Below are 15,307 nucleotides of genomic sequence, written 5' to 3' on the forward strand. Positions count from 1 at the left end.
TAGCTGTTAGTAATTTCTGTACACGGACCCCTAACTCTCTCTGCTCCTCCACAGTTCCTAGCTCCTCACCATTTAGAAAATATTCTGATTTATCTCTCTCTGTCCTCGCTCTATCTCAAATTGAAATTAATCTATCACAGTTTTGGCTACTTACTTAATGTCCCTTTTCAATTTTCTGCTCCAATTTACTCTACCTACTGTGACACCTAACTTAGTGTCATTAGCAAACTTGGATATGTGGCTCTCGATTCCTTCATGCCATTTATAAATGTAGTGAAAAACTGAGGCCCCAGTACAGATCCCTGGGTGAGATGACTAGTCATATCCTGCCAATTGGAGTTCATACCCATTATCCCTACTCTTTGTTTCCTATCTCCCAACCAACTTTACGACCACATGTAAAGGTTTCCTGCAATTCCATGTGCTTCCATTTTCCCAATCTCTTCAGCAGAATCTTGTCAGTGATATATTTGATGTTGGCTTCTTTGAGTTTTCTCAAAGTGAATCTGTTCTCGGATTCAGAGTTTGTCAACATAATTGCAGGAGTCTGCAAATAGAAATTTATTTTGTGTTGAGCACAATTGGATCCATCTCTTGGAGAATTGACACTGCGCTTGATGGGTCGAGAATGAATGTGATACCAATGTTGACCACAATATATCAAAAGAGATGAAACATGAAACAGCCTGAAACATTCCAGTGAATCTGCAAAGCAACTGACTTGCTGGGGAAATGAAAAGTGGAGAGCTTCAAACAGAACTCTATTGCTCCGTCTAAGTGCAACATGGAGGTCAAGCCCATGGAATTTAAGAGTTGTAAAGGCCTGTGTTGTTGCTTCTGCAAAACTGAAGTCTATTGAGACTTGATTGCAAGGGAAGATTTTACCTGAAATAGAGAGTGTTATAACTACCTGACCCAAGTATTTCTGCATTCACTCAACCCAGACATTCGTAAGTATGGCTCCTGATGAATCAGGGTGCAAGTAGTAGTTGAACAAATGACAACCTAGCCAAAAGGTAGAAGATGGAGATGGTGAATATTTACAATGAATAGCGTCAGAGTCATTTCAGGCACAGGAGGCTATTCAGTCCATAGAGTCTCTGGTGACCAGTACAACACTATCAGCCCCATTCCCCTACTCTTACACCTGTAAGTACTTTTCATCCAAATGCTATTCCAGTTTCCTTTCAAAATCATTTATTGGCTACACTGTCACCATCCTCATGGGCAGCAAAGTCCAGGCCATTACCACTGCTTGTTAAAAAAAAAAATCCCCTCTCAGCTAACAGGAATACATCTTCCTTTGTCTACCTATCAGCATCTTCACAACTCAATCAAATCTCTCTGCATTGCCTGCTGCTCCAATTGGATCAGGGGTCAAAACAAATTTGTGCCTCTTCCTCTTGTTCCACAACTGCATAATATTTCGTTGGCAGACACAAGAAACTATCTTTTCAATAAAACATGCATATTTCAGATATTCCCTACAAGTTTCTCAATGAAAATTGGAAGATGTGAGCAAACTAGCCCAAGCAGACATTGGATCAATTTTCAGAAGATGGATGTAGGAGAGCAAAACTCAAAGGAATGGTAGAGTTTCAGTGGAATTAGATATTAGACAGCTAGGTATCTTGGTGATCTGAATAATGAAATTAGTTACTTATCTATACAAAGAAAAACAAAATCACTCCATGATAAATACTTTTATTTCCACATACAGCAAGAAATGAGAAAATTGCATATTAACCAGAAAGGTATCACATTTTATTTCAATTATTATAGAACTAATGATTCTAGAATGCTGATTAACTCAGCGTGTGCTTGTCAAACAGGTACTCTCCCATGCCATTGTCAGGGACTCCCAGTCTCTTCAGGTTGGTGATGTGATCTCCAAGCTTCTTGATCATCTTCACTTGTTCATCCAAGTAGTGAGTCTCCAGGAAGTCACACAACTAGAACATGAGAAATCAGGTGAGTATTGTTTACAAAAAAAAAAAGTTAGTAAGTACCTTTGTTAGATTTTTTTTTATATTTACACTGGGATAATGGTGAAAGTTCTATACATGGAGTAAGACTTGCTCTAGAAAACAAGCACAGGCAGCAGGCCAAGTGGTCATGGCAGAAAGAAATCATTCTGATCCTGTGGATAAGTTTAGTCAGACAATACCAAAATTTACCCACATGTGGCAAGTCAAATCTATTATACAGGGAGTGAATGCAAAAGATCGATGCTGGAGAAACCAAGTGCCTTGTGAACAGTTCAGTGATCTGCATCTAGTGTGATGGCCTTTTCACCCAAAATGCAAGCATGTAACCAACCTATATGGAATTCTACTAGAGTTAAGGGTAGATTCGAATTATAATCTTCAAACCTGAAAACTCATTTCAATATTAACTTACATGAGGGTCAGTGTTGCCAGTAGCGAGTTTGTGCAGATCCAGCAGACTCTGGTTCACATCCTTCTCCATCTGCAGAGCTCTCTGCATTGCCTCCAGACCATTGCTCCACTCATCCTGCTCTGGCTTCTGGAACAAAATAGTGGTCCTGTTAGTGGGAGTGCAAAGTCCAAGGGATGTTATGCCCAACGTCAACAGGGTTAGCAGCAAAGATAATCTGCACAACCCAATACTATGAGGGACCATTGTAGGAGACTGGATCAGTTCATTGTGTGCTTTGCCATTTTTGGCCAAAGCTCCAATCCCAATTCACCCAAATATGCTCCATTTTCTCTTTCTCCAAATCCTTTTAGCATCCTTAACTTTGTCCATGGGAAGTCTACAACTGTAGACCACATTCTCCAGACTGTTACCTCATTAAACACCAAGAATTTAGGGAGCTAGGCAACAGATTAAAAGCAGGACATCAAAGGTTTAATCTCTGGATTATTCCTGGTGCCACATGCTTGTGGGTATAGGAATGAGAGGATAGAGCACAGGAATGCATGGCTGAGGTGGTGCAAGAGGGAGAGCTTTAGTCTCCAGACTCCTGGGTCAGTTTCTAGCAAAGGTGGGACCTGTTCAGATGCAATCCATCCAACTTGAACAGGACCAAGATCCTTGCTAGGAAGTTTGCTGGTGCTGTTGGGGAGTGGGGTGGGAGAGGGGTGGTGGCACTGGAGTTTAAACTAATTTGGCAGGGGGATGGGATAGAGAAGTTACAGTAGGGAGTGATGCATAGTCAAATAAAGAAGAAATTGAGTCAGTCTGGAAGGCAGAGCAAATATAGATCTGTTGAGGCACAAGGGGAAAATGCATGTTGGATTGCATCTGTTTTCATTTAGTTTAGAGATACAGCACTGAAACAGGCCCTTCGGCCCACCGAGTCTGTGCTGACCATCAACCACCCATTTATACCGATCCTACACTAATCCCATATTCCTATCACATCCCCCACCTGTCCCTATATTTCCCTACCACCTACCTATACTAGGGGCAATTTATAATGGCCAATTTACCCATCAACCTGCAAGTCTTTGGCATGTGGGAGGAAACCGGAGCACCCGGAGGAAACCCACACAGACAGAGAACTTGCAAACTCCACACAGGGAGTACCCAGAATTGAACCCAGGTCGCTGGAGCTGAGGCTGCAGTGCTAACCACTGCACCACCCAGGGTTCTTCCTACTAAGGCAGATGAATTGAGGGCATTGATTAACACATGAGTGATATTGTTGCAATCACAGACATGGTTGAGGGAAGGGAATGACTGACAGCTCAATATTCCAGGGTACAGAATCTTCAGGCATGACAGGGGAAGGTGTAAAAGAGGTGGCATTGTACTGTTGATCAAGGAGTCAATTATTGCAGTAAAGAGGGATGATATCTTAGGTTCCTCAAATGAGGCCATATGGGTAGAATTTAAAAACAAAAAGGGGCAATCACTTGTAGTGTACTACAGGCCTCTAAACAGTCAGGGAGATAGAGGAACAGATACGTAGGTAAATCTCAGGTGTAAAAATAGGGTAATAGTAGGGGATTTCAACTTCCCCAATATCAACTTGGATAGTCTTAGTGCAAAAGGCTTAAAGGGGCAGAATTGTTAGTGCATGCAGGAGAGCTTTTTGAGCCAGCACATGGGAAGTCCCACAAGAGAAGGGTATGGGACCTAATCCTGGAGAATGAAACCAGACAGGTGGTAGAAGTGTCAGTGGGGGAGCATTTTGGAGATAGTGGCCATAACTTGAAGATTTAAGGTAGTTATGGAAAAGGACAATGAGGGACTGCAAATAAAAGTACTAATGGGGGGGGGGGGGGGGGAGGGGGGGGCAGGGGGAAAAAAAAAAAAAGGGAGGTGGGGAGAGGCCAATTTCAATGAAACAGGATCTGGCCAAAGTGGACTGGGAGCAGCTACTTGCAGGAAAGACTTCATCAAAGCAGTGGGAGTCATTAAAAAAAAGCAAATAGTGAGTTCAGGCCAACATGTTCCCATAAAAGGTGGCAGGTAGGACCAACAAGTCCAGGGAACCCTGGATCTCAAGGGATTTAGAGGATTGGGTAAGGAAAAAAAAAAGCTTACGGCAGATTCAAAGTGCTGAAAACAGTGGAGGCCCTAACGGAGTAAAGAAGGTATAGAAGTACTTAATGTAATAAGAGCAAAGGGACATGAAAAAACACTGGCCAGCAAGATAGAGAAAAAATACTTTTAAAACACCTTGGAATTTAAGGGCAAGAGGATAACCAGGGCAAGAGTAGGGCCCATTAGGGTCCAGAGTAGCAATCTGTGTGGAGCCAGAGGACATAGTGAGCTTTTAAATGATTACTTTTCATCTGTGTTCACTATGGGATAAGGACGATGTAGGTGTAGAGATCAGGGAGGGGGTTTGTGATATACTTGAACAAATTAGCATTGAAAGGGAGGAAGTATTAGCGAGCTTAAAAGTGGATAAATCCACAGGCCCAGATGAGATGTACCCCAGGCTGTTATGTGAGGCAAGAGGGGAGATAGCAGGGGCTCTGAAGTTTTCAAAACATCTCTGGCAACAGGAGAAGTGCCAGAGGACTGGAGGACAGTAAATCTGGTACCAATATTCAAGAAGGGTAGCAGGGATAAACCAGGTAATTACAGGCCAGTGAGTTTCAGTGCTAGGTTAACTATTGGAAAATATTCTGAGGGACAGGATTAATCTCCACTTGGAGAGGCACAGATTAATCACAGATAGTCAGCATGGCCTTGCTAGGGGGAGATAGAGTCTAAAACTAGATTGAATTTTGAGGTGGTGACTAGATGTGTAGATGAGGGTAAAGCAGTTGATGTAGTCTACATGGACTTCAGTAAGGCTTTTGATAAAGGTCCCAGAAGGGAGATTGGTTAAGGTGGTAAGAGCCCATGGGATCCAGGGCAATTTGGATCCAAAAATCAGCTTAGTGGCAGGAGGCTGAGGGTGATGGTCAAGGGTTGTTTTTGCGAGTGGAAACCTGTGACTGGTGGTGTACTGCAGGGATCAGTGTTGGGACTGTTCGTAGCATACGTTAATGATTTTAACACAAATATAGGAGGTACAATCAGTAAGTTTGCAGATGACAGGAAAATTGGTGGTGTTGTAAATAGTGAGAAGGAAAGTATTAGATTGCAGGATGATATAATGGGCTGGTAAGATGGGTGGAGCAGTGGCAAATGGAATTTAATCCTGAGACGTGTGAGGTGATGTATTTGGGAGGACTAACAAGGCAAGGGAATATACAATGGGAGATAGGACCCTGGGAAGTACAGAGGGTCAGAGGGACCTTGGTATATTTGTCCATAGATCACTGAAGGTAGCAGCACAGGGAGACAAGGTGGTTAGGAAGGCATATGGGATACTTGCCTTTATTAGCCGAGGCATAGAATAAAAGAGCAGGGAGATTATGATGGAGCTGTATAAAATGCTAGTTAGGCCACAGCTGGAGTAGTGTACAGTTCTGGTCACCACACTATAGGAAGGATGAGATTGCACAAGAGGGTGCAGAGGAGATTCATCAGGATGCTGCCTGGGCTGGAGAATTGCAGCTATGAAGGGAGACTGGATAGGCTAGGGTTGTTTTCCTCAGAGCGAAGGCCAAGGGGGGGGGGGGGGGGGGAAGCTGAATGGTATACAAAATTATGAGGGGCATTAATACAATAGATAGGAAGAAACCTTTTCCTTTAGCAGAGGGATCAATAACCAGGAGGCATAGACTTAATGGAAGGGGGCAGGAGGAAAGATGTTTTCACCCAAAGGGCAGTTAGAATCTAGAACACTGAACGGGTGGTACAGGCAGGAACCCTCATCATTTTAGTGTTTCGTTGTGTACTTGAAATGCCATAACAGACAAGGCAAGGGGCCAAGTGTTGGAAAATAGGATTAGAATAGATCAATGCTTGATGGTTGTCTCAGAAATGATGGGCAAAGGGCCTGTATAACTGACATTTATGTTTGAGCCAATACTTCACAATGCAGAAGTTGTTCCTTCTGAATATCCATTTATTGACCTTATATCTATAGAAGAGGCAAAGATCAGTCATACCAACTCATTCTATAGCCACTCACCAACACTAGAAATTTTACTCCTTAATCTCACCATATGGAGAACTGAAGTTATTAGAACAAGGAAAATTCTCTGAAAGTATCCAAGTTAGATCATAGACTCCTTCATGTTAAAAACCCAACCTTGATGTCCTCCAAGATGATTCGGCCTCCACGTTTATTCTGGAATTTCATCAGATTCTCAGCGTGCTCCCGTTCCTCATGTGACTGCTCCTTGAAGAACTCAGCAAAGTGACGCAGGGCAACATCATCCCGGTCAAAGTAATAGGACTGCAGGTAGAGGCAAAATGGAAAGGGAGAGAAGCCAGACCCAAAACTCATTGGCAGCCATGTCAAAAATGGTAGTAATATCATGGTAGATAAATCACTCATTCTTTACATCAAAAAAGAGTTTGCTTTCAATTAAAGGGGCTTGGTTTTTCAAGTTTATGCTGTAAAACACCAAGTATGTTGAAAGGCCCCTCCCTGTGACATTACAAAAAGCAATAATACTATTTGGATCAAAGTTTCATTTCAGCATTCAAACTATTGTTCAGCAGGCCATCCTTTGTCCCCCAATGAATATTTAAATGATTGAAGAAAAAAAAAATCAGTAGATGACTGCTTCATGCAAGATTATCCCTCATACAAAAAAAAAGAGAGTTCAGCATCACAAGATTTACTCATTTACAAAGGGGGAAAAGTAAAGACAGACCAGAACTAATCAGACAAAGTTTCACTAAACTAAATAGTTGCCATCCAAGTTGGAAAAGATAACTAGGTTTATACATCTTCAAAATGAATCCTCTATTGGAAACCACACAGAACCTTGGAATAACTTTCAAAAATTGAACACAAATATTACAGAGCAAGGAACAGAGTCTCTGCTTCAAGGGTGTTCACAGATTTAAGTCAAGGGAGGACGAGAGAAAAAGATTATGAACCCAACTGATTAGCCTAGAGAAATTCGAGATTCTCAATGCATTGAAATTCCAATCTTAACTTTGAAACAGGACCCCAAGAAAACAATACACACCATGGAAAGATAAACATAGGAGGAATAGAGCTCCAGGTTGATTTGCTTGTTAACAGCATCTTCACAGTCCTTGTGGTAATTCTGACATACTTGAGAGGCCATCATAATCTTTACTACTAACAAAAACCCAGTTCCAATAACAACAATCCAACTACTCCCTACACAAGCTCTTGTATTTATACTGCTGGAACAGCCTGCATTCAAACAGGGAATGACATCATTAATGATGATTGACAATTCCAGGTAGCCAGTCAGGAATCGTTCATGTATCCAGGCACCAAATAACAATGTAGACGGGCTGTGGGGTTGGACCCAGAGACAATGAGAGCTGTGGAATACAGGCAGGTTTGGATGATGATACTGTGATTGGAACATAGGAACAGGAGGAGGCCAATCAGCCCCTCAAGCCTGTTCCACCATTCAATTAGATCATGGTTTGTGTTTTCAGGCCATTTACCTGCATTGGTTCCATATTGCTTCATACCCGAACCTAACAAAAATCTAACAGTCTCACTTTTGAAATGTTTAATTAATCTCAACATTTTGTTGGAGTGAGTTTCAGATTTCCATTTCACTTTTTGTGAAGAAATGTTTCCTGACATTACCCCTGAATGGCTGAGGTCTCATTTCATGATTAAACCCCCCTGTCCATTAATCATGTTCAACACATCAATTATAATCATTCTTTAATCATCTATACTCGAGGGGATACAAGACTCTTCTAAGCAAACTGTACAAGTAATTTAACCCTGTAATCCCTGGTATCATTCTGGTGAATCTGTGCTGCACTCCCTCCAAGGCCAATATATCAGAGCTGAACACAGTACTCCAGATGTGATCTAACCAGAACTTTATACAAATATAGCTTAACCTCCACCCCTTTGTATTCCAGCCCCCTTGAGATGGAGACTAAAATTCTAGTAGACTTATTAATACATTTATGTAAGTGTCCATTAATTGTTAGTAATTTAGTAATTTCACATTGAACTCCATCAATCACAATTTTGCTCACTCACTTAATCTATCAATGTCTCTTTGCAAATTTCTGCTCCAATTTACACTACTTACTGTGCTACTGAGCTTCGTGTCAGCAGCAAATTTGGATATACAGCACTCTATTCCTTCATCTATATCATTTATAGAGTTATACAGCACAGAAACAGGCCCTTCAGTCCATTGTACCTGTGCCAGCCATCAAACACCTTTCTATTCTAATCCCATTTTCCAGCACTTGGCCCGTAGCCTAATATGCTATGACATTTCAAGTGCTCATCTAAATACTTCTTAAATGTTGTGAGGATTCCTGCCTCTACCACCCCTTCAGGCAGTGTGTTCCAGATTCCAACCACCCTCTGGGTGAAAAAATAGTTCCTAAAATCCTCTCTAAACCTCCTGCCCCTTACCTTAAACTTATGCCCCCTGGTTATTGACACCTCTGCTATGGTAAAAAAGTTTCTTCCTGTCTATCTATCTATCTATGCTCCTGATAATTTTGTATACCTCTATCAGGTCTCCCCTCAGCCTTCACTGCTCTAAGGAAAACTACACTAGCCTATCCAGTCTCTCTTCATAGCTGAAATGCTCCAGCCCAGGCAACACGCTCTGCATCCTCTCCAGTGCAATCACATCTTTCCTATAGTGTCGTGCCCAGAACTGTACACAGTACTCCAGCTCTGGCCTGAATAGTGTTTTATGAAGCTCCATCACTGTTCTTATACTCTATGCCTTGGCTAATAAAGGCAAGAATCCCATATGCCTTCCTAACCACCTTATCTACCTGTGCTGCTGCCTTCAGTGATCTATGGACAAGTACACCAAGGTCCCTCTGACCCTCTGTACCTCCTAGGGACCTACCATCCATTGTATATTCCCTTGCCTTGTTAGTCCTCCCAAAATGCATCACCTTACACTTCTCAGGATTAAACTTCATTTGTCAGTGCTCTGCCCATCTTACCAGCCCATCCTGTAATCTAAGGCTTTCCTCCTCACTCTTTATGACACCACCAATTTTCGTGTCATCTGTGAACTTACTGATCATACCTCCTATATTCATGTCTAAATCATTAATGTACACTACAAACAGTAAGGGTCCCAGCACCAATCCCTGCGGTACACCACTGGTCACAGGCTTCCAATCGCAAAAACAACCTTCGACCATCACCCTCAACCTCCTGCCAATTTTGGATGCAATTTCCTATATTGCCCTGGATCCCATGGCTTCTTACCTTCTTAACCATTCTCCCATGCAGGACCTTATTAAAAGCCTTACTGAAGTCCATGTAGACTACATCAACTCCTTTACCCTCATCTACACATCTAGTCACCTCCTTGAAAAATTCAATCAAGTTAGTTAGACATGATCTCCCCCAACAAAGCTGTGCTGACTATCCTTGATTAATCCCTCGCTCTCCAAGTGGAGATTAATCCTGTCCCTCAGAACTTTTTCCAATAGTTTCCCTACCGCTGATGTTAGACTCACCTGGTTTATCCCTGCTACCCTTCTTGAATAATGGTACCGCATTCGTTGTCCTCCACCAACTCTCCTGTGGCCAGAGAGTATTTGGAAATTTGTGTCAGAGCCCCTACTATCACCTCTCTTGCTTCACATAACAGCCTGGGATACATTTCATCTGGGCCTGGGGATTTAACCACTTTTAAGCCCACTAAAACAGCTAACACTTCGTCCCTTTCAATGCTAATTTATTCAAGTATATCACAATCCCCCTCCCTGCACCTACATCGTCCTTCTCCATCGCGAACACAGATGGAAAGTAATCATTTAAAAACTCACTGACGTCCTCTGACACCACCCACAGATTGCCAGTTTGATCTCTACTTTTTCCCTTATTTAAGTATAATGATAAGCTGAGACCCCAGTATAGATCCCTGGAAGGGATGACGAGCCATAGCTTGGAGTACATAGCCATTATCCCTACTCTGTCTCCTATCTCAAAACCAAATCTCCAAATATGTTTAAGGCTTTCCTCCAATTCCATCGGCTTCCATTTTTCAGCCCCTCTTGAACTTTGTGATGTATTTGATGTTGGCTTTCCTCAAACCGAATCTGTTCAGATCCAAAGATTCCTAACATAATTGTATGAGTTAGCAAATGGAAATTCCATTTTGCATTGAGTGGAATTAGATCCAAATTAACATGACTTGGAGAATTGATGTCAGCAGGGTGGGTCTAGAACAACTCAGGGATACCAATCTCGACCACACTCGATGGAACGTGATCCACACTAACTCTGCAAGCCAATCAGCAAATTGGTGAAATAGAAAGTGAAGAAGCTTTAAAGTGAACTCTGTTCCTCCATCTCTACAGTGTGATGTGGGGCATAATTCCCATGGAATTCAAGACCTGTCAAGTCATGGCATTTGGTAAGGGAAGATTTTTAAGCTGAAGTATTGGGTGCCTCTTACCTTCATTACTTGCTATAAGCATCTCCCTATACTTAGCCCAGACATTGGAAAACATTGCCCCTTTGGTGAATAGGAATGCAAGCTTTGGTTGAACAAATGGTAGATGAAAGTAGTCAGTTCTCAACTATGATAAAAGGCCAAAAGGTGAGGTGAAGGTACTAATGCAGTGTCCTTTCCCAATTTCTAATATTACACAGCTGCCTGACAGTTCACTTGTCATGGCAAGGACACTTTTACAGCAGAAATTGCATATTTCAAATATCCCCTACAAACTTAATTAAAATTGGCAATGTGAGTAAACCATCATAGGCAGGCATTGAATTAAGTTTGGAGGATGGCCTGGGAGAGGGAAACATTTTAATAGAATCATTATACAGCAATGTATCATACTGAAATAAATCTACTGAGTTATACAGAGATCAGTTCCATGATGAATACTTCAATTCCATATATAGCAAGAGATGAGAAAACTGGGAATTAACTAGAAAGCATTCACCAGAATTGGATCACATTTTATTTCTACCAATAGTTTAGAACTAATGATTCTAGAATGTTAATCAACTCAGTGAGAGCTTGTCAAACAGGTACTCTCCCATGCCATTGTCAGGTACTCCCAGTCTCTTCAGGTTGGTGATGTGATCTCAAAGCTTCTTGATCATCTTTTTGAAATTATTTATTGGCTACACTGTCACCCTCCTCATACACAGCAAGTTCCAGGTTATGCCACTGGCTGTATTAAAAAAAAAATTCTCCTCAGTTACTCCTACATCTCTTGCCCAAACCCCTTAAGTCTGTGTTGCAGAGTACTCATACTATCAACAAACAGGAATACATCTTCACATCTCTCTGCATTACCTGTTGCTCCAATCAGAACAGGGGTCAAAACAAAATTCAGTGCCCCTTCCTCACATTCCACAACATTTCATCAGCAGATGCAAGAAACTACTTTTGTGATAAAATTGCATATTTCAGATATTCCCTACAGGTTTCTCAGTGAAATTGGAAGATGTGAGCAAACTATCCTAAGCAGACTTTGAATCAATTTTCAGAAGCTGGATGTAGGAGAGCAAAACTCAAAAAGGCATGGTAAAGTTTCAGTGGAATCAGATATTAGACAGCTAGGTATCTTGGGGATTTGAATAATGAAATGAGTTACTTACCTATACAAAGGTAAACAAATTCAGTCCATAAATACTTTTATTTCCACATACAGCAAGAGATGAGAAAACTGCATATTAACCATAAATGGATCACATTTTGTTTCTACCAATATTATAGAACTAATGATTCTAGAATGCTAATCAACTCAGCGTGAGCTTGTCAAACAGGTACACTCCCATGCCATTGTCAGGGGCTCCCAGTCTCTTCAGGTTGGTGATGTGATCGCCAAGCTTCTTGATCATCTTCACTTGCTCATCCAAGTAGTGAGTCTCCAGGAAGTCACAAAGCTAGAACATAAGAAACTAGGTGAGCATTGTTAGCTTTAAAAAAAACCTTCATTGGATAAGAATTTTATTTGCACTGCGATAATGGTGAAAGTTCTGTACATGGGCATGTGACTTGCTCCAGAGAACAAGCACAGGCAACAGGCCAAGTGGTCAGCACAGAAGGAAATCATTGATTCGGTGGATAGATTTAGCCAGACAAGTCCAAAATTTACCTTGATGTGGCAAGTCAATTCCATTACACTAGGAGTGAATGCAAAAGATTGATGCCAGAGAAACAAAGTACCTTGTGAAGTGTTGAGTGAGCCAGATCTACAGCATGGATGGCTTTTTTTTTTAAAAAAAAGCCAAAAAACTTAAAGTTCCACTAGAGTTAAGGGCAGATTACAATTATCACCTTCAAATCTGAAAACTCATTGCAATATTAACTTACATGAGGGTCAGTGTTGCCAGTGGAGAGTTTGTGCAGATCCAGCAGACTCTGGTTCACATCCTTCTCCATCTGCAGAGCTCTCTGCATTGCCTCCAGGCCATTGCTCCACTCATCCTGCTCTGGCTTCTGGAACAAAATAGTGGTCCTGTTAGTGAGAGTGCAAAGTCCAAGGGATGTTATGCTCAAGGTCAACAGGGTTAACCACCACAAAAGTATTCTGTGCACCCCAACACTATGAGGGACCATAGCGAGGGATGGGGTTTAAGCCACTGGAATGACAGACCATTACAGGACACTGGATCAGTTCATTGACTCTGCCCCACCATTTTTGGCCAAAGCTCAAATCCCAATTATGTTCCAATGCTCCTTCTCCAAATCCTCAACTCCATCCACAAGAAGTTGACAGCTGTGGCCCACATTCTCCAGACTGTTACCTAGTTAAGCACCATATGTTTAAGCCAATAATTTACAATGCAGAAATTGTTCTTCCTGAAAGTCTATTTATTGATCTTGTATCTATAGAAGAGGCAAAGATCAGTCATACCAACTCATCCTATAGCCACTCACCAACACTAGGAATTTTACTCATTAATTTCTAGATCGAAAACTGAAGTTATTAGAACAAGGAACATTCTCTGAAAGCATCCAAGTTACATCATAGACTCCTTCTAGTTAAGAATCCAACCTTGATGTCCTCCAAGATGATTCGGCCTCCACGTTTATTCTGGAATTTCATCAGTTTCTCAGCATGCTCCCATTCCTCATGTGACTGCTCCTTGAAGAACTCAGCAAAGTGACGCAGGGCAACATCATCCCGATCAAAGTAATAGGACTGCAGGTAGAGACAAAATGGAAAGGGAAGAGAGGTCAGACCCAAATCTCATTTATGGCCATGTCAAAAATGGTAGCAATATCATGGTAAATAAAGCACCTATTCTTTACTCCAGATGAATTTGCTTTCAATTAAGGGGCTTGGTTTTTCAAGTTTATGCTATAAAATGTTAAATGTTGAAATGCCCCTCCCTGTGACATTACAAAAAGCAGTAACACAATTTGGATCAAGTTTCATTTCAGGCACTCAAACTATAGTTATCTGCAGGACATCCTTTGTCCCCCAATGAAGATGCAAGTGAATGGAGAAAAAGAAACATCTCACTCAGTAGAATAATACTTTTAGATCAATACTTCATGAAAGATCATTACCCCTCATACAAAAGGGCTCAACACAACAGGATTTACTCATTTATAGGGGGGGGGGGGGGGGGGGGGGTGAGAAAGCCAGAACTAGTCAGACAATGTTTCACTAACTCATCACTAAATTTAACTGTTGCCATCCATGTTGGAAGAGTTGACTAGATTTGTACATCTTCAACATGAATCCTCTATTGGAAACTTTGAGGAACCTTGGAATTACTTTCAAAATTGGACAAATATTACAGAGCAAGGAATAAAGTCCTTGTTTTAAGGATGTTCACTGATTGAAGTCTAGGAAGGATTACAGGATTATAAACCCAATTAATTGACCTAGAGAAATTCTAGCTACTCAAAATGCATTGAAATTCCAGTCTTAACTTTTAAACAGGACCCCAAGAAAACAATACACACCATGGAAAGATAAACATAGGAGGAATAGAGCTCCAGGTTGATTTGCTTGTTAACAGCATCTTCACAGTCCTTGTGGTAGTTCTGACACACTTGAGAGGCCATCATAATCTTTACTACTCACAGAAGCTAAGTAGCAACAACAATCTAATTACTTCCTACACAAGCTCTTGTATTTATACTGCTGGGACAGCCTGCATGCAAATAGGGAATGACATCATTAATGATGATTGACAATTCCAGGTAGCCACTCAGGAATAGTTATTGAATCCAGGCACCAATTAACAATGTCGACGGACTGTGGGGGTTGGACCCAGAGACAATGAGAGCTGTGGAATACAGGCAGGTTTGGATGATTATACTATGATTGGAATATAGGAACAGGAGGAGGCCAATCAGCCCCTCAAGCCTGTTCCACCATTCAATTAGATCATGGTTTGTCTCTTAAGGCCATTTATCTGCATTGGATCCATATTGCTTCATACCAAACCTAACAAAAATCTAACAGTCTCAGTTTTGAAATGTTTAATTGATGTCAATATTTTGGGGGAGAGAATTCCAGATTTCCATTTCCCCTTTTGTAAGAAATGCTTCCTGACATCACCCCTGAATGGTCTAGCTCTAATTTTAAGATGATGCCCCCTATCCTGGACTGAGAAAATAGTTTCTCTCTATATACTGTTCTGACTGAGGTGGGAGGAGTGCATAGTTTTTTCTAGTTCCACTTCTCCACAGGTCACAACATATATTTAAATGTTTACCCAGTTACCAATACGGTCAATCATAGACTCTATTTTTACCCCAAAGTAAAATACAACAACCAGGTTTCTTTAATAAACAACAAAATTATCAGTTTATTATAAAACAAGACTTAACTAGTAACAAAG

At 41.3% G+C, this 15,307-nt stretch overlaps 1 protein-coding gene across 1 annotated transcript; it reads right to left on the bottom strand.

Annotated features, from left to right (window-relative positions):
* Positions 1–1,805: 1,805 nt before the first annotated feature.
* On the bottom strand, positions 1,806–14,528 carry LOC137353676 (ferritin heavy chain B-like). Its single transcript, XM_068020037.1, has 6 exons — positions 14,424–14,528; positions 13,504–13,650; positions 12,819–12,944; positions 6,626–6,772; positions 2,401–2,526; positions 1,806–1,952 (listed from the first exon to the last, which is right to left on the bottom strand). The coding sequence occupies exons 1-6, from the start codon at positions 14,526–14,528 to the stop codon at positions 1,806–1,808; spliced, it is 798 nt and encodes a 265-aa protein (XP_067876138.1).
* Between the last annotated feature and the right edge of the window lie 779 nt (positions 14,529–15,307).

Source organism: Heterodontus francisci, chromosome 41 (assembly GCF_036365525.1).
Source record: "Heterodontus francisci isolate sHetFra1 chromosome 41, sHetFra1.hap1, whole genome shotgun sequence".
Taxonomy (NCBI): Eukaryota; Metazoa; Chordata; class Chondrichthyes; order Heterodontiformes; family Heterodontidae; genus Heterodontus; species Heterodontus francisci.